Genomic DNA, 20,309 nt, shown 5'->3' with positions numbered 1-20,309 from the left:
TCAACAAAAGCATACTTTGAGAAATACTCACTAACTAGAGTATGATGGGAGACATAACTAAATTGAATGGGATATGGATTTCTGGGGGAATACTGATATTAGCTTGCAACAAAGACACTTTAAATGAAGAATAGATATTAGCAGATATTCCATGACATTGTAATATATTTAACCATAAGGGACACTAAGAATAGGGGCTACCAAACTTCCTTGTACTATCTTTAACTTTTCTATGAATTTAAAGCTATCTTAAATAAAGTGTTGGTTTTGGGGGTGAGGTGATGGACATGTTAATTAGCTTGATGTAATTATTCTTCAAAAGATTCATAAGTCATAACATTACTTTGTGCCCTATAAATACATGCAACTATGATTTGCCAATTTCATATTAACTATTTGAAATGACATTGCTTCATTAGCATAAAATTTATACATTTAAACCGTATACTGTGGCTTATCTTCCAAGTATTCGATTTACAATGTATTTCTTCAAAAACATCAGAGGGTGTTTTACTCATTTATCTAATTCTAACAACTGTTTAAATGTATGCCTGGGTGCCTTCCCCAGCCATTGTTTTATATTTTATCTCTTTCATCTGCAATCTTTCATTGCTACTATAATCTTTCTGGTATCACCTTCAGGACTGTAGAAATTGATCCTTTGGCATTTGAAAATTACAAAGAAGGTAAGAAATTAGAAGTAGCATTTTCAATTTCTATACTGTTTTTTTTCCTGACTAACAAATATTCAGCGGCAGAGCTATGCTACAGCGAAGTCACTGGAGTAAAATGGTTTTAACATAGTACTTATCTAGTATACTGATCTGAGTCAAGATAAGAGCCACAAATCCTCCTTCAGAGGAGTCATGTAAATAATCAAAATAGTTTGTTTATTCTAGACTTTTATTTCATAGAAAATATATCTGATTATACATACATACTTGCTAGAACAAAAGATTCCCAAGAATTTCAAAGTATCATTAAATTTGCCCATAAATCCTCATTATCTCTTATTTGACCTGTGTATTATAGTGTATCTTGGTGTTTCGCTGTTATCAACAAGTGGGCAATGGCAAAACACAGTGTGTTGAAACATTGCTAATATATATGACTAAATTATTGCCATTTTATAGTTTAGTAGAATCGTTGCTATCTAAAATCCTTCAAGTAGCTTTCCAAGAGGTTCTAGTAGCAGGGTACTTAATCTTACATGAGCTAGAGTGAGCAAAAAATATTAAGCGTTTTTCAGTGTCCAAATCTTTTCAAAAAAATTGGATCCTTCAAGCTAAGTCTCAGAGCAATTGACAACCATTTTAAAAAATGCAGTCAACTCAAGTGCATTTATATGTGAGGCTTTCTGAGCTAGTAATAAGTATCACTGAAAATTCAGCATAACAATTTGTAAACTAGAGATCCATAAAGTAAATAGCTTTAGTACAGTAGGAACTATACTATGAAATGTTAATATATGCTTTTAATAAAAGCAGGCATTTATCCTTAGTTCTACCTGAGCATGATCACTGACAAATGGCAAACATATAATCACTTTTAAGAAGGAAGAAATGGGGATAAATTAGTTTATTACAGTATAAAAATTTGAGTAATTTGCATTACATTCAACTTTTCTGTTTCCACTTCAAGATCTTACTTCAAGATCTTACCATGTGATTCTTTCAGATTAGATATTCAGTTAGTTTCGGCTCTTATTTCTAAGGAACTATTCATCTGCCTAGCTTAGGTATAACATTATGTGTCAACTTCTCTTCTGAATCGGGACCCTCATTGTATCTATCTTAACATCCTTTATATTTCTTTCATCTTTCTAACTACAATTATAATTGTATTTTCATTTGCTTAATATCTGTGAAATGACTATTTTATTAGACCACATTCTCCAAGGCGTACAATATAGTCTCTATCACATAATAGATTGCCACAATGGGATTATAAGAAACAATGAACAGATACTACTATGTGCCTGATAAATAGAAATAGCAAGTCAACTACAGTATGTAGGGGTGGTTGCTGTACCCTGAAGCACTGCCCCTAGTAAGCAGCAGGTAACTGCTAGGTATCTGCCCCTTGGGGGGCATGGCCGAGAAGGGACACTACCTCCTGGTCTTGGATGCTGGGTGCTGGATGCTGGAGCTGCTGACCAATGCAGTTCTCTGGAGAGTTCTGCCTTGATCTACAGCACCAGCATCTAGCATCGAAGACCACAAGATAGCCAAGAGAGAGCGAGCACGTACTCCTCTAAGGTCTTAAGGAGTCCCAGTCTCAGCCACACCTGGGGACGGGGGGACCTAGCAGTTACCTGCTGCCTACTAGTGGTGGTGCTTCAGGGTACAGACAACTACCCCTACAACAGTGCAATGTTTAAATGGTGTGGATTCCTTCTAAACACGTTTATACTCGAACACAATTACCACTCTTGGACTCAAACAGAGAACCTGCTCTTTCCTGTGTGCTGTGATAAAGGCAGAGAATGACACATATATAAAGTGCAGACAATAACTAATAGTTGAGTGCTCAAAACTGAAAAAGGACATCTGTACCATCCTTTCTAATCCTCAGGGAAAATTGAGGAAAACCGGGCTGACAGATCATAATAGCCAGAAGATAGTGGAAAAGGCTTCAAAATTCCATCCCTGAGCAATAGACAGCCTCTGCCATCCCAAATTTTCAACAACTAAAGTTTGCTCAACTGCACTGGTTCTACAAAAGAATGTTCCCATGAAATAGTCAGGCAAGGATGGGAGTACTGCAGTTTCCCTATTCCCCACTGCTTAATTATTTCCTGTAGATAGACTCATGGAAAGGGGCAGTCCATGTCTTTGGTTGTGCATCCATTGGTGATTCCCCACCAGGCTGCAATGGATAGTCCTGATCTAGTAGTAACAAAGGTGTTCATGCTTAAACTACATGGGTCACAGAACAAAACCAAAGGTTATGAATCTGAGAAAGGGATAGAAGGAAAACAAGAGTATAGAAAAGGCAAGGAATAATTAGAATGCAGTATATACATATATAAAATTGTTTAAAAAATAAACTTAATTAATAAGAAAAAATACGTATTGTCATATATGATCAGGAGACTGTTAGTGTGACTCTTCTTATTAATTGTACATTATCGTTTAGAAAAGGATTATTTATTTTTTAGGTCCAAAGATCTCTCACATATTTTACATATTTGCTTGATTTCAGTGCCGCCTTCTATTTCCCTCTGTCTTTATTTCAAATTTTGATTAGTGTACCCCAAAATTCCTATGTTATCTACTCTTAAGAGATAACCTTAACACATATTTTTGAGCAAAAGCAAAGGCCAATGTTTATGTCAACATAATATGTAAAATATATTTGTCTCCCATCAACCTCCCTTATGTTCTGTTTTTCATCTAAGTTCTTACAAGGAAAGATTCCCTCTGCTTGTGGGTTTGATTCCATTTATTTTTTGAGTATTTTAGATGATTTTTAAAATATTTTGAGGATTATAATGTAATTACATCAATTCCCTTTCCCTCTCATAACTTGAAACCTTCCCATGTACTCCCTCTTACTCTCTCTAAAATTCATGGCCTCTTAGTCTTTAACTGTTGTTACATACATATACACATATATTCCTAAATGCATAAGTACAGCATTCTCATTCTGAATATTGTTACTGATGTTTATATATTTTCAGGACTTACCATTTGACAATGAATGATCAATTGGTGCGCTCTTTACAGGGAATGATTATTTCTCTACCTCTCATTACTCCTTAGTTACTTGCAATTCCTTGTCTTGCATTGAGGTCTCATGAGATTGCCCCAGTTGATTTTAAAATATCTATTATTATTCTCCTTGTTCAGTTTGTTTAGGCAATCATGTTAGTGAGAATTTATAGGTGTAGCTTATGACATGCCTAGAAGACACAGATTCAGAAAATATTCCTGACCCTCTGGCTCCTTTAATCTTTCTGCCACCTCTTTAACAATGATACTGGAGCCTTAGGTATAGGAGTTGTGTTGTAGACATATCAGTTGGGACTAGGATTTACAACTATGCATTTGGATTGGTTGCTGTGAATATCGCTCTGTAATAAATAAATAAATAAAATCCTGATTGGTCAGTAGCCAAGCAGGAAGTGTAGGCAGGACAAGCAGAGAAGAGAATTCTGCAAACAGGAAGGCTAAGTCAGGAGATGCTGCCAGCTGCCGCCATGAGTACCAACATGTAAGATACTGGTAAGCCACGAGCCATGTTGCAAGGTATAGATTAATAGAAATGGGTTAATTTAATATAGACGAACTAGATAACAAGAAGCCTGCCATTTGTAAACAATATAAGTCTCTGTGTGTTTACTTGGTTGGGTCTGAGTGGCTGCAGGACTGGCAGGTGAGAGAAATTTGTCCTGACCATGGGCCAGGCAGGACTGGAGAAAATTTCAGCAACAATTGGTTGTGGTTTTCTGTACTTATATGTGGGTAAAATGACATCTATTTAGAACATAATTCAGATTATGCTGATTTGGTAAAGTAGCAATTTTAGGTTTCCCTCCATGATCCATCACTTCACTAGCCCTGAGCAATTCGCTAGGTTTCCAGTGCTAGGCATTATTCTGTTCTTTTTGAGCACTTCTTAAGTCCAATTAGAGATCTGTAGGTTACACACAAACTATGTCTGTGCCATTACTACACCTTTAAGGTTTTTAGTCCATGCTGCCTTTGTTGTCATAGCTAGGTGGGAGGAACTATTGATTGCTCCTGTCATTGAGAAGCTTACAGGGAGTGTTCTGGTACCTTGAAATCAAGTCTTTAGTTTTTTTCTTTTTTGATTTAGGGTCTCATATAGCCCCAGCATAACCTTGAACTCCCTATGTAACACAGGCTTATCTTAAACTCCTAATTGTCCTGTTTCCACCTCCCAAAACTAGGATTATAGGTGTGTACTACCATGCCTGTTGGTTTTCTATTATTTTTTGGTTTCACACATGTTATCCCATATCTAACTTACTTTTATAAAAACTAGGCTTGGATTTTTCAAACATTTTCACTTGTGATCCCTCTTTTTTTACATTTAAATTAATTTTTACATGACCTGAGATAGCTATATAAAATTAGTATATAAATTAAATATTTACCCACCATAAATCATAAGGAAATTATATTTAAATAGTTTTGGTATGTATATAATTTTACCATTTATAAAACTGAAAGGAAATCTATTCATTAATGAGATATGTGTGCTTTTTTCCAAGGAAAATGGAATGTTAGCTGACTGATACTAGGACATAGAGTGTCATTGACATTTTTTTAGAGATAATTGGTATTTTTGTATTACATTTATCAATGCAGAGAATGGTGTTTCATTGCAGAAATATATTTTGTGTCATTTAAAAATTATTGGAAATTTTGTCTTAATCCCAAGACAAAAAAATCACTGCATAATTGTTTTATGAAACCCAAGTCAGCAATTCAAGCAGCAACTAAAATTAATCATTCTAGCCTTGTGTTGGTGGCTAATCATAGCACTTGGGAGGGAGAGGCAGGGAGACCTCTACGAGTTCAAACTAACCTGGTCTACAGAGTAAATTCCAGGACAGCTAGGGCTACCCACAGAGAAAACCTCCCCGCAAATTAATCATTCTAGGGCAATACAATCAAAACATTGGCTAGATATATGCTGTGGAATCATGGTAGGAAAATATTAGAAGTCTTTGTTTAAGATAATTAAGTCATTAAGTTTCTATATGCTTTGCCAATTTTGACTGTACAGTAGTAACCACCAAACACAGTATATACAATAGTCTCTTATCTGACCTGGGGTGTTCCAGGCAGCTTTTGATGGCATTGCATGACATGATAGTATATGCAGCACAAAGTGGGCATGTTGTACATTACAAACCAAGATGGTAGTAAAATCACAAAATATAACACAGATAAGTATATCTAGAAACACCATGTATTCATTATATTTGATTTCAAATTAAAATGTGTTTGCTCCATGTTCAGAAATGTTTTACTGTTGTCAGGTGTTTTGTGATCCAACCTATATTTCTGCTACTCTATTAAGAAGCTGTGTTCTAAACATTCTGTAAATATGCTCAAGTGCACCAGCTCAGACAGACCCAGTCAAGAGTCATTTTCTTGGTTACCCATTCTTCCAAACAAAAATCAACATGAATGATCCAAAGGATTTCAGATCAAGTCCAAAATCAACCAAGCTTGAGAAACAGCAAGCTGGGCTATGGTGGTGCACTCCTTTAACCCCAGCACTTGGGAGGCAGAGGTAAGAGGATCTCTGTGAGTTGGAGGCCAGCTAGGTCTACAGAGTGAGATCCAGGACAGGCTCCAAAACTGCATAGAGAAACCCTGTCTTGAGGAGAGAGAGAGAGAGAGAGACAGAGACAGAGAGAGACAGAGACAGAGAGAGAGAGAGAGAAACAGCAAAAATAGAACCAAACTTAAGTCAATAGAGGCAGACTAGAGTCATATCAGACACATAACCAAGAAAAGAAGTCCACATTCCCAGGTCACCTCACAAAAACACAAGATCAAGACAATATGTCCCCTTCAAAATCCACTAGTTCTATGGAAATGTTCTCCAATCAAAATTAACTAGAAAACCCCCAGGAAACAGAATTTTTTAAAAATAATCATATGTAAAATCAATTCACTGAAATTAAATAAGACATAAAGACATATAAATGAACTTAAATATGTTATTATTTGGATTAATTGATAGAATTGCATTAGAGGTTGCTCTTGGTTTCTTAAAAGAAGAGTTCAGTGGGTATTTTTATATGTAAATTTACTTGATCATCTACTGCACTTAATATTCTTTTTCAATACTTTTTTTTCTGAATATTTAAAGATAGAAAGTACTTGCTTATCACTGAAACTATATTACACAGTTGTAAGGATTGTTTTTCTAAATGAAATGATTTATCTGTTTTGTGTTGCTTACTATGGTGATTTTTTTAAAAGGCCCCCAAAGGGAGAGGCACTATTAGGAAGTATGGCCTTGCTGGAGTAGGTATTATCTTGTGGAAGGAAGTGTGTCACTGTAGATGTGGGCTTTGTGATCTCATATATGCTCAAGTCATGCTCAGTGAGACAGTTTACTTCCTGTTCTCTTTGCATCAATATATAAGGATTCACACCTCTAGCACCATGTCTGCCTGTATGCTGCCTTGCCTCCAGCCATGATGATAGTGGACTAAACATCTGAAGTGTCAGTGGACCACCCCAATTAAATGTTTTTCTTTATAAGAGTTATAGTTGTTACAGAGTCTATGTACAGCAATATAAACCCTAAGACAGAAGTTGGTATCAGGGCCTTGGGTAATGCTGTGATAGGCCAGACCGTGTTTTTGGTTTTAAAGTACATGGACCATGGAACTGTGGGTTAGAAAAGCAGGTGAATGCTTTAAATGCTCTTAATGTGGCATCCTAGAAGCATGGAAGACAGTTGTGCTGAGGCTGATTTGAATCATGGGGGGCTAGATCAAGAGGAGAACAATATTAATATGTGGCCTACATTCTTGTGATATTTTGGTGAAGAATGTGGCTGCTTTTTGCCCTTGTCTGAAGAGTCTGCCTGAGGCTAAAGTGAAGAGTTTTTGATTAATTCATTGGCAGAGGAAATCTCAAAACAGCCTAGTATAAACTCTGCCATGTGGTTATTAGTGGTAACTCTAATGAAGATTTATAATGAAAAGGAGAAAGCTGAGCAAGAAAAAAATATACAAGATGTAGAACAATTTGAGGAGAAAAGGAGCACCAGAAGTAGAGTTAAGTGGAATGGGGTTATGTCCTGTATTCAAGGAAATAAACAGATTAAGAAATGAAATAAAATGGGTGGTGACCTCAGGGTAAGATCCTACCCAGCTAAGTTTCCAACTTGTGAAAAAGAATTAAAGAAAAGCTTAGAGTCAGGAGTGGTGGTGAATGCCTTTAATCCCAGCATTGGGAAGGCAGAGGATGGCAGATCTCTGAGTTTGAGGCCAGTCTGGTCTACAGAGCAAGTTCCAGAACAGCCAAGCTTAGACAATGAAGGAAATCATGGAAAACAGAAAACTGATAAAGTTATAATTAAAAAATCCCTGAGTTCAAGGCCAAATTGGTGTACAGATCCAGTTTCAGGATAGTCAAGGTTAGGCAGTGAAGAAAACTATCTGAAACAGAAAGCTGTTGAAGATGTAATTGAACGAGGGGGCCATGTTCCAGTCCCAGTTAGCAGCAGAATTTGGCAGCTTTAGCCACGTGGTTCTGGCTTCAAGAATAAAAGAAAGGTATTATGGAACCCTCCTCCATGACTAAGGAACATGGCTGAGGCCAGGCATGTGTCAGATATGTCCCTGAATGGAGGCCTAAAGAGGCCATTGCATGAAGCTATGAAGGTGAAGCCTGGATTTCCTTGGAGACCCCAAGATGTTGGAGGTGCCAGAGCCATGTGATGCCTGCCAAGGAAAGCTGATAACAGGGAGTGGAACCAGCCTGAGAAAGAAGTATGTTGCAGTCAACAAAGCTGAAAGGAGTTAGAGATGTGAAGAGCGTTTTGACACAAGACATGGAGATGCAGAGCTTGGAATTTGCCCATCTTGTTTTAGGTCTTGCTTTGGTCCAGTATTTCCTCACTATGCTTCCTTCCCTATGTTTTGGAATGATAATGTATATCTGGTGCCATTATATGTTGGAAGCATGTGATCTGCATTTTGATTTTGATTTTACAGAGGATTACAGTTAAGAGCTTGCATGAATCTCAAAAGAGAAATTGAACTTTAGATTTTTAAATAAGTTGAGATTGTTATACAATATGAGTATTTTTGAAGTTGGACTGAATGCATTTTTTTTTGCATTATGATATAGCTACAAGCCTTTGGGGACCAGGGAGTAGATTGTGGTGGTTTGGAAGTTTATCATTGTGGAGGTAGACTTTGAGGGCTTATATGCACTCAAGCCATGCCCAGTGAGACAGTTTGATTTTTGTTGCCATTGGATCAAGATGTGTGGACTTTCAGCTCTAGCACTATGTCTACCTGCATGCTACTGTGCTTCCTGTCATGATGATAATGGACTAAACCTCTGAAATGTAAGTAAGCCACCCAATTAAATGTTTTTCTTTGTAAGAGTTGCAGTGGTTATGCTGTCTCTTCACAGCAATAGAAACCCTTAGACACTTACATTGTTTTCTTTTTCTTGTCTAGCTCTTATAGTCTGGCTAATATTATAGAGTAGTCTTTATAGGCTTTTCTTTCTCTGCCAATCCTTATCTGGCCAAATCTACGACTCAATCTTATAAAATTTACTTTGAAATATTCCTGAAAATTATACTTAAATTTTCTCTCATGGCCTCTGCCATCACTGACTGATTGCTGATACTATGCTTCTAACTCAGTTCATTTTCAGAGTACCAATACTCATATATCCAATGTTCTACATATGAATTAATTCATGTATCTAGGAGTGCTTCAGATAGAATAAGTCTAAAATGGAGCCTTGAGCCTTTACACTATTTCATTTCTTATGTTAAGTCATAAATGTTATTGCTTTTGTCTAGTATCTCAACTGGAGCCTCACCTTAATTCTTTTCTCTTCTCTGTCCCTTATATGTAATTGTTCACTAATTCAGTGTGAAAATATTCAAATAATTTACATACATTTTGCCATTTCAAAAAATCATAGCATCATTATTTTTATTTAAAATATTTCATCCCCAATTACATGACTGCATAAATATTTTCATTACCTTAAATTTTTCCTGATTTCAACCCATCATTCATTCTGTAAAAAAAAATGGTCTCTTAAACACTCACATAAATGAACATGCCACTTTCTTGCTTAAAATAGCATCTAACTATTAATTTCCCTAGATGTATGTATCCCTAGATAAAGTTAACTGTGGTGGTATTGTGTCACCAAAATATTGTGTACCTTAATAAACTTACCTGGGGTCAGAGAACAGACAAGCCACTAGTTAGTCAGTGATAGCCTTTAATCCTAGCATTCCAGAGACAGAAATCCCTCTGGAACTCTGTGAGTTCAAGGCCACATTGGAAATAGCCAAGCATGGTGACACACACCTTTAATCCCAGAAAGCCAGCCTTTAATCCCAGGGAGTGGTGGTAGACAGCAGAAAGATATATAAGGCGTGAGGACCAGAAACTAGAGGCATTTGGCTGGTTAGGCATTTGGCTGGTTAAGCATTTGGCTGGTTAAGCTTTCAGGCTTTGGAGCAACACAGTTCAGCTGAGAGCTATTGGGATGAGGACACAGAAGCTTCCAGTCTGAGGAAACAGGACCAGCTGAGGAACTGGTAAGGTGAGATAGCTGTGGCTTATTCTGTCTCTCTGATCTACCAGCATGGACCTCAATAACTGGCCTCGGGTTTGATTTTATTAATAAGAACTTTTAGATTCCTGCTACAGTTAACCTTAACCTCCTTACCATAGGTCCACATCCTTTTTGAACTGACCTTACCCTGATTTTCTAACTGATGTCAGAACTAAAGCTCAAGGAGTGAAAATTAGAATAGATTTTGTTATTGTATGCATAGAGTAACATAATGAACCATCAAATCCAATATAAACTAAAGTGCTCATGGGCTTCTGGTGTTCAGATCAGAAGGAAAATACAGTTGGACAGGTATTTGGGGTAGAAGTAAGCATGAAAATGACATAATACCTGATAGGAGCTGGACATAAACTTGGATCCATAGAGTGGGATAAAAGTAAGATTAAGAACACAGTAAAAGCCGGGCGGTGGTGGCGCACGCCTTTAATCCCAGCACTCGGGAGGCAGAGCCAGGTGGATCTCTGTGAGTTCGAGGCCAGCCTGGGCTACCAAGTGAGTTCCAGGAAAGGCACAAAGCTACACAGAGAAACCCTGTCTCGAAAAACCAAAAAAAAAAAAAAAAAAAAAAAAGAACACAGTAAATAAACACAGGAAACTATCACCTACTCACTGACATGTCTTTACAGTCCATATTGTGATGGGTAGGTATTATAGGTTGATTTAACAGGCCAGAAGTGAAGATATTGACCAACAGAAAAATCTATAATGTGTCTGATCATCTTTATCTTCTGCTTAAAAGGTTGCAATGGTTTCTTAGCAACTACAGAACAAAGAATTTTGAGAGTCAGAAGGGCCTCCTCAGCTATTAACTGCCCATGAAGCCATACCTCCCCCCACCCTGTACTATCTTCTCTTTAGCCTATGCCATCAGTAATTGCATGGTATGCTTTGTAATCCCAGTGTTTTTTCACATACTGTTTCCCCTTCTTGACATGTCTTTGATTACTTCATTTCCAAGGTGAATTTGTTTATTCTCCAGATTTTTGTACAAAAAAATGACTAACACTGATTGAGCATGGTGGCACACACCTTTGATCCCAGCACTTCTGAGGCAGTGGCAGACAGATTTCTATGAGTTTCAGGCAAATCTCTTTGACAATGGGATTTCTAGGCCACCAAGGACTACATAATGAAACACTGTCTCAAAATAAATAAATAAATAAGACTGCCTCTGGGTATCTCCTTCTGAATGTTCCTTTCTTATAGTCAATCCATGTATCAATTCTTGTGTTTATAAATGAGCAAATGTTTTGAGTTTTTAGTATAGGCCAGATTATGTTGTTATATTCCCATTCTTATGGGAACACCATGAGAAATACGAAAAGTCAAACATGTTCCCTTTTGGCCTTATGTTTAGAAGTCCACACACATGCACAAACAAATTGACTATTGATTTAACATGTCCTAAAAATTAAGGAAAAGGTGCTGACATGTTGAAAAAGAGGATGAAGAGGAAGTGGGGCAAGTTACTTCATTATAAGTTTGAGTTATATAATATTGTTGGTGTTAATAACAGTGTGTCTTATAACATTGGAGAAGTTATATAATTCTACAGTTTTTCTTACTGAGGAACTGATACTTAAACTGAAACTTGAAGGATGTATGAATTCAACTGTAATGCTCAAGCTTGTAAATTGGCATGTTTCATGAACCAAGAGAACTGGGAACAAGAGTTAGTGACTAGATTAAAGTAAGAGTGAGAAACAAGGTATTTCAAATAATACACTTATAACAATTTTATTGAATTCTCATAAAATGTAAAGCTTCTAGATTTTTTTCATGATCTCTCAGATTACTGTGAGCCTGTAATGGAAGATAGGAATTAAAATAGGACAACTAATTTAAAAGTAGTCATGAAGGAGAAATACAATGTGTTATGTGCTTAGGGGCTGAAAATAAAGCAGCTTTGACTTAAGTCCTATTTATGTCTTAATTTTATCTCTGTTTCTCCATGAAAGTTATACCCAAATATTCTAAGCCTTAGTTTATCGGTGAAATGGGTATAATAATAGGCTCAAATTTTCATAGTCTTAGGCTGAGATAAGAATGCAACAATTCATTTTAGTGATTAAAGAAGTCTATGGTTATAAATGTTTAATAAATACTAAAGATTGAACTCAAATGGGAAGTAATAGTGGCCTGGACAAAGCTGATTGCAACATATTTGGAAAGAAGGGAATAGAATGAAAACTATCATGAAGGTTTAAACAGCCCAATCTAGTAATGGTTTGGACATGAGAAATGAGAAATAAGGATCTCCCAGGTATGACACCTGGTTTTCTTTTTTTTCTTCCCCCCCCCCCAAGACAGGGTTTCTCTGTGGATATCTGGGTTTCTGTCAAAAGAAGTGGAATAGATGTTTCTGTACTTACCTAGGTTAAAGAATATCTATCTGCCTTGTAGATTTAGCTGTAAATTTTCCTGTTTTTACCATGTAAGGCAATAATGAAAGAAAAGAAAAGATGGTATGTAAAATGCTATGTAAAAGAAAATGTTTATTAAACATTTCTGGTACCTGTCAGTCTCTTATGTGAAATATATAAAATGTGTTTAATTTTATAACAATTCATAGAATGGTGTCTTGCTATGCAAAATAAATTGATATAATATTACCTAAAATGTAATATTTTTGAAATTTTCTTTTTTTTTTAAACATTTTTTTTAATTTTATTTATTTATTTATTATGTATACAGTGTTCTGGCTGCACATATCCCTGAAGGCCAGAAGAGGGCACCAGAATTCATTACAGGTGGTTGTGAGCCACCATGTGGTTGCTGGGAATTGAACTCAGGACCTTTGGAAGACCAAGCAGTGCTTTTAACCTCTGAGCCATCTCTCCAGCCCGAAATTTTCTTTTTAAATACAATATTTTAATACTTGGAGAACTTCATATAGTGTAATTTGATCATATTTACCCCCACTTACCTCTTAATTTCTCACATATCCACTCTTCCATCCTCTACCCCCAAACATTGAGTTTTCTTTTTAAAATAATGCTATCAATCTTAATTTGTGCTGCTCAAGTACTCATAGGTATGGAGTCATCCACTAGAGCATGGTCATCTTACCAGGAGCCACACCCTTAAAAAACTGGCTGTTCCTCCCTAGAATCCATCAACTCAATAGCTCCTCTATTAGAGGCAGAGCCTGGAGCTCTTCTCAGCTCTGTACAAGAATGTTGACTGCTTGATCTTGTCCAGACAACCACAGCTACTATGACTTCATGAGTGCAACAATCTTTGCATGTTCAGAAAGTGCTGGTTTGCTCTTTTCCAGCCCTACCTTTCATTTATAAAACTTTCCCCTTCCTCTTCCATAATGGTTATTGATTAAATGAACAGTTAGACTTATATATTTTTTTGTCTTAAAGGTGTTCAGTAATTCTTTGATCTGCTTCTATCACAGAATGGAGACTACTTGGTAAACTAGCAGATGAAGAACTTGAGGAGTGTGCCTAACCTTCTTCCCCTTGGCAACTGGTAGTCTACTCTGAGAACCACCTGGCACACCATGGGGAAACGTGATAACCGAGTAGCATATATGAATCCTATAGCAATGGCCAGATGGAGGAGTGCAAGCCAATCTACAGGCCCAACTATACAAGATTATCTGAATCGACCAAGGCCTACCTGGGAAGAAGTAAAGAAACAATTAGAGAATAAAAAGAAAGGCTCCAAGGCATTGGCTGAATTTGAAGAAAAAATGAATGAAAATTGGAAGAAGGAGCTTGAGAAAAGCAGAGAGAAAGTATTAAGTGGAAATGTCAGTTCATCCAAAAGAAAAGAAAAAAAGAAAAAGAAAAAGAAAAAGTCTTGTCGGTATACATCCTCTTCATCAAGCTCTGATTCGTCAAGCAGTTCTTCAGATTCTGAGGATGAGCCCAAGAAACAAGGGAAAAAGAGAAAGAAAAAGAAGAACCGTTCCCACAAATCATCTGAAAACTCCACCTCTGAATCAGAATCGCCAAGCAAGGAGCTTCCCCCAAAGAAGAAAAAAGCAAAGGATGAAACCGAAAAAGAAAAATATACCAAAAGCTACAGCAAGAAAAGAAAGAAGACTTGTCCTGAGGAAAAGCCATCCTCTTCAGAATCCTCATTCGAATCAGATTATGAAGAGGAGGTGCAGGCAAAAAAGAAAAGAAAATACGATGAGCAAGAAAGAGAAATGGAAAAGATGAAAAAGAAGAAAAAGAAGAAACATCACAAGAAACACAGTAAGAAAAAGAAGAAGAAGAAGTCTAGTTCAAGTCACAAGTCAGTGTAACAGAAAGGAAAACCAAACAGGCTTTCCATATTTAAAATGAAGCAAAATCTAAAGGAAACTTCAACTGTGAAAAGCTAGGTTATATTTACCAAAATGCATGAGATTCTCTGTGTTAATAGAGTTATTCTGGACTTTAAGTTGCCAGTAAAATGCCACTGTGCCAGAAAAGGCTGTATTTGTTGCCTGCAGCTTATATATAGAGTTTTGTTTGTTTAATGTCGGTCATTATGCCTAATAGGTACTCTTCTGGGAACCAAAACTCAGTTGTCATACTAATGTTAAAAAGTTTGGAGTTCAATTAAAATGTTTTAGATAATGAATAATTTTGACCAAAAATATATCTAACGTTAAATGTATGTAATTTTTACATATCTTTAAAATACAGTCAGAAACATGGTGACAATTACAGTTGACATTTTGAAGATATGACAGCATTGTTGTTCAAAAATTAATTTTTTAGCTATGTTTAGTTGGTGTTGCATTTTCTTTCAAGACATTTTTGTTTACATTGGGGAAGGGCTCACGTCAGGGAGCGGGAGGGGTGTGTGTTTGCTACTCTGGTTAGCTGAATAGTGTGCCTTTAATCCTTACACATCCTATTTTTGCCAGTGCAGCAACCATTTATTTCTTATATGCTGAAATTGTAGAATGTTGTTTTGTACTGTATCAAGAGAACAAGAAGGCAGTTTACAGCATAAAGCCCCCAAAGCTATGACATTTACCTCCATTTCAGCACTATTCACTCTCCGGTACTAAATGCTATTTAATATTCAATTACTACATAATTTGAATTAACTGTTATTATTTGAAGGAGAATCATTTTAAACTGTCCCTGGTTTTGTTTCTTTGTTTTTATTCATAAGCATTATGATTTTTGCACACTTCATACTGTCATTTTAATTATCCAGTGATATTCTTTATGATGAGTGTTGATCCTTTTAAATATAATTTTTATGGTGAAGATGTAAGATTCAAGTTTTTCATATCTTAAATTTTGGATATTAATTTCATCTCATTAGTGCATTTAAATTTCACATTTGCCAAAATATTTAGCATGTAAAAAAATTGTAATGCCTTCATATTGATGCTGGTTTACTAATAAGCAAGTTGAGGGCCAGACTTCTAGTATGCTCTGTGTCTTGTTACATAAACTACTGCCAAAATATTAGTATGTTCATTAAAAGTTTTTTGTCCTAAACATTAGTACTGAAGTATAATGGAAGTTAAATTTAGGTAATAATGACATCATTTATCTTTCTGTGTCCATATATTACTAAGATCCGGTGCCTTGTGTCTGTCTGTTGCTGATTCGTGTTCACTACTAATATTAAAAATGTGTTGAAAAATATTTTTACTTTACATTTCTATATCAGAGTAGCATAAATTATAAGCTTATGTTTCAAAAACACCTATTGCAGTAGATACACAAGTAATGTCATGGTACAAAGTATTTTGGCATGATGAGAGAGGCTCAGTGTTTCTTTCTTTCAGACAGGTGATTTAACCTCAGATTCTTTGAATCTAAAGCAAAATTATATAAAAGATCTAGTAGATAAATGACTTGATATCTCTGAAGGATGTCGCAGGGGTAATATTAGACTCTCTCAATATTGTTCTTGGAGTAATGTAGTAATGCCATACTAGATCACCTTGGAGTTTCATAAATACAACTGTTTCTTAAAATATATCTGTATGTATATTGCTGATAAAACTATTGCATTTAAGGAGTATTTTGTATCCATATAGAATTTTTTCAAGAGTATTCATTAAATGTTTTTAAAAGTTATATTATTTGTAGAATATGTCAAAAACATTTACAATTCATCCTATAGCTCTGTGCTCCCATTCACTTCCCTGTTCTTTGTAGTTAGGGGATCCCATTTAACTACTTACAACAGAGGACTTGAAAACAGAAGTGATGTGTCATTTCTATCCTCAAGCAGAAACAATTCCTGCATGACACTTCAGCTGTCTCTTTACATCCTACCATAACTGGAAAGCAAAGGCCAACCTCCAAGAATGATGCAAGCTGTATCTTTATGTCACATTTTAGAAAGGTTTTGTCCTGGAAAACTGATGAAGTTGCCATGAAAATTTTAAGAATAATAAATAAATTGTTATGTGTTCAGTCACTTAGATGTTGGCTCCTTTCTTTTTGTATCACCACCTAAACTAACTTGAACAATAACAGAGAACTTCACATCTGTTTATCATTTAAAAAGTAATTGAAATACCTTTATCAGACATTTCCACAGATGGCTGATTAACCCAAAAGAGATCATATATTTCACATTGAAAAAACATGTTCATTTTATTTGCATTCATTTTCACATACTGACTCTGAAATAGGTTGATTTTATATACTATTTCATTCCTCTGATTATAGCCTAAACAAATTTCCAGGAACCAATTTGAGAAGGAAAATTATTTTAAAATACTCATTACTTTTGATGAGGAAGAATACTGTTTTTAGGTATGAGTAAATGTTATGATAGAAAAAGTGCTCTAGAAATATGTAGGGATTAATAGGCTAGGCAGATTAAGTGAAGATTTAACATGTAGTCTCCATATTGAAGCATCTCCACCTGGCAAGCACTGACATTTTTTTAATGATTTTCTTATGTAATTAGTAAGAAAGCTTCAACTATAACATTCAACTAACTTTTACTATTGTAAGGGAAACAGCAAGGGCATCAATAAGAAGAGAGATTGGAAAAATCAGTAAAATCTAGATTAGGAATTTAATTTCAAGGACATAAAGGATCTGAAAGATCTCAGGCTGAAGATAAAGTTGAGGTAAGAGAATGAATAAAATCAAGTGTCCTGGCTATGCATTTAGTGATAACTTTGCAATTATAAATTTATTTTGATTTATTACAATTGTTAATTATATTGTGATAGTTGTGTGTGTATATATATATGTGTGTGTGTGTGTGTGTGTGTGTGTGTGTGTGTGTGTGTGTGTGTGTGTGTGTAGTGTTTGTGTATGTATGGAATTGTGTGTGAGGGTTAGCATGATTGAAAGCCAGAGGTTGACATCTATCCTTCAATTTTTTGGGTTGGGTTGTACAGGGTCTCTCACTGAACTGTAACCTCACCGATTCAGCTAAGCTGGCTACCAATGAACTTCTAGAATTCTCCTACCCCACTTGCAGCACTGGGATTACAGATATATACCACCTTTGAAGTGATGCTTGTGATCCAAACTCAGGTCCTCATGCTTTTATCGAAAACACTTTGCCACCACACAATTTCCAGAGCTCTCAGTCATTTCTGTTCAGCTATATTTCACAAAATTATTTAAGATACTTATCTTAATTTATGCCTTATGTACATTTTAGGCAGATATTCAGAAACATCCTTGTATTGTACTTGAGGTGAAATGACTTTTTCATTCCTTCCTGAGCTGCAAAAAGGACATTATGTATTATCGATGTGTGCTATCTTTTTAAAAACTGTTTTTTGAAGCAAAATATTGTGTATCACAGGTAGGCCTCAAAGCTCAACATGTATCCCAAAAATAACCTTGAGATTCTCATCATCCTGCCTGTAGAAAGCTAAGATGACAGGCATGTAGCACCATAAAAGATTTATTCCTGCAGAGGACTGAATAGCACTATTTCTTGACTTATTTATATATACTTTTATTTTATAATTAATTTAATTTTATATATCAGCCACAGATTGCCCTGTCCTCCCTCCTCCTACCCCCCAGCCTCCCCCCTGCATACTCCCCTGATTCCCACCTCCTCCACGGTAAGGTCTCCCCAGGGGAGTCAGCCCAGCCTGGTACATTCACTTGAGGCAGGTCCAGTCCCCTCCTCCCTACACCAAGGCTGAGCAAAATGTCTCAGCATAGGCCCTAGGGTCCAAAAAGGCAGCTCATGCACCAAGAACAGGTCCCACTTCCACTGCCTGGGGGCCTCCAAAATAGTTCAAGCTAATCAACTGTCTCACTTATCCAGAGGGTCTGGTCCAGTTCCATGGGGGCTCCTCAGCTATTGGTTCACAGTTCATGTGTTTCTGCTAGTTTGTCTCTTTGTCCCTGTGCTTTTTCCAATCATGGTCTCAATATCTCTTGCTCATACAATCCCTCCTCTCTCTCGCTGGTTGGACTCCTGGAGCTCCACCTGGAGCTTGGCCGTGGATCTCTGCATCTGCTTACATCAGTCACTGGATGAGAGAGAGTTCTGTCATGACAGGGTTTTTGGCCATCAGATCACCAGAGTATTTCAGCTTGGGCTATCTCTCAACCACTGTCAGTAGTCTATTGTGGAGGTATCTTTGTGGATTTCTGGGGACCTCTCTAGGACTCTGCTTCTTCCTATTCACATGGGGTCTTCATTTATCATGGTGTCTCTTCCCTTGTTCTCCCACTCTGTTCCTGAAACATCTGGGACCTCCCACTCCCCTAAGCTCTCTTTCCCACGACCCTTGTCCTCCATTACACCCCCTCATGTCTAGTTTGCTCATATAGATCTCATCCATTTCTCTGTCATTGGGCAGAGACACATTGTCACTGTGTCTTTCTTAGGGTCCTCTTTACTAGGTAGCCTGCCTGGAGTTGTGAGTTGCAGTTTGGCTATCCTTTGCTTTACATCTAGTATCCACATAGGAGTGAGTACATACCTTGTTGGTCTTTCTGAGTCTGGGGTACCTCACTCAGGATGATATTTTCTAGTTCCATCCATTTGCCTGCAAACCGCATGATGTCATTGTTTTTCTCTGCTGAGTAGTACTCCATTATGTATATGTACCACATTTTATTTATCCATTCTTCAGTTGAAGGGCATCTAGGTTGTTTCCAGCTTCTGGCTATTACAAATAATGCTGCTATGAACATAGTTGAGCATGTGTCTGTGCTGTGTGATTGAACATTCCTTGGGTATATGCCAGACACCCCCCTTTTACCCTGGCTTCTTTCTAGCTTCCTGGTCTCTACAGACATTTTAAGATGTCATTCTACTGATTGTAAAGTAATATTTATTTATTGTTTGAAAATTTCAAACATGTGTACAATCTATTTTCATCATATGTACCCCAACACCTCCATCTAACTCTTCCTGGACTCTGTCCAACAACGTGGTCCCTCCTAATTCCATTTTCTCAGTTTTAAAAATTGCCCACTGAGTCCAGGTAACACATATGGTTATAGAGCCATCCTCTGGAGCATGGGCAACCTATCAGTTGCCACACACCCAAAGAAAACTGATGCTCCCTCATTCAACATCCATCAACTGCCAACAGCGTCTCTGCTATGGATCAGGCCTTGTAACCCTCTCCTCCATCCAATTAGCATAACATTTTAAGGTTCATTTCATAAAGTAGTAAATTTGAGGAAGAAGTTCTATAAGACACCAAAACAGGTCAAGATGTGTGCTTATCAATTTTAATTGGTGTTATTTTTAGAGCAGTTTTATACTCACAGAACGTTAAGCAGAACTTATAGATTTCCTGTAAATACCCCTTTCTTAAACATGTGCACCTTCCCACACTATAAGTATTCTGTATTATAATGATATATATGATTGAATTTATGATCCTACATTGATACCACATTATTATTCAAAGCCCATAGAATATATTTGGCTAGTTCCTAGTATTTCACATTCTGTAGGATTTGAACACATAAACAATCATTTGTATCCACCACAATTTTATTATATAGGATATTTTCTCAGCCTTAAAATCCTTGTTTCATCTTTTCA

At 36.6% G+C, this 20,309-nt stretch overlaps 1 protein-coding gene across 10 annotated transcripts in view; it reads left to right on the top strand.

Moving 5' to 3' along the window:
* Fam133a (family with sequence similarity 133 member A) overlaps positions 1-16,737 on the top strand; it is a 42,939-nt gene extending 26,202 nt beyond the window's left edge. For all 10 annotated transcript variants that reach the window (XM_076562339.1, XM_016004108.3, XM_042269644.2 and 7 more), the window contains one exon: positions 13,744-16,737. In XM_076562339.1, the coding sequence (XP_076418454.1) occupies positions 13,849-14,601 (753 nt within the window). In that variant the 5' untranslated portion in view covers positions 13,744-13,848 and the 3' untranslated portion in view covers positions 14,602-16,737. The remainder of the gene's footprint in view (positions 1-13,743) is intronic.
* Positions 16,738-20,309: the final 3,572 nt, after the last annotated feature.

The sequence above is a fragment of the Peromyscus maniculatus genome, chromosome X (assembly GCF_049852395.1).
Source record: "Peromyscus maniculatus bairdii isolate BWxNUB_F1_BW_parent chromosome X, HU_Pman_BW_mat_3.1, whole genome shotgun sequence".
In the NCBI taxonomy this organism is placed as follows: Eukaryota; Metazoa; Chordata; class Mammalia; order Rodentia; family Cricetidae; genus Peromyscus; species Peromyscus maniculatus.
This window is presented reverse-complemented; position numbering and strand designations above follow the sequence as displayed.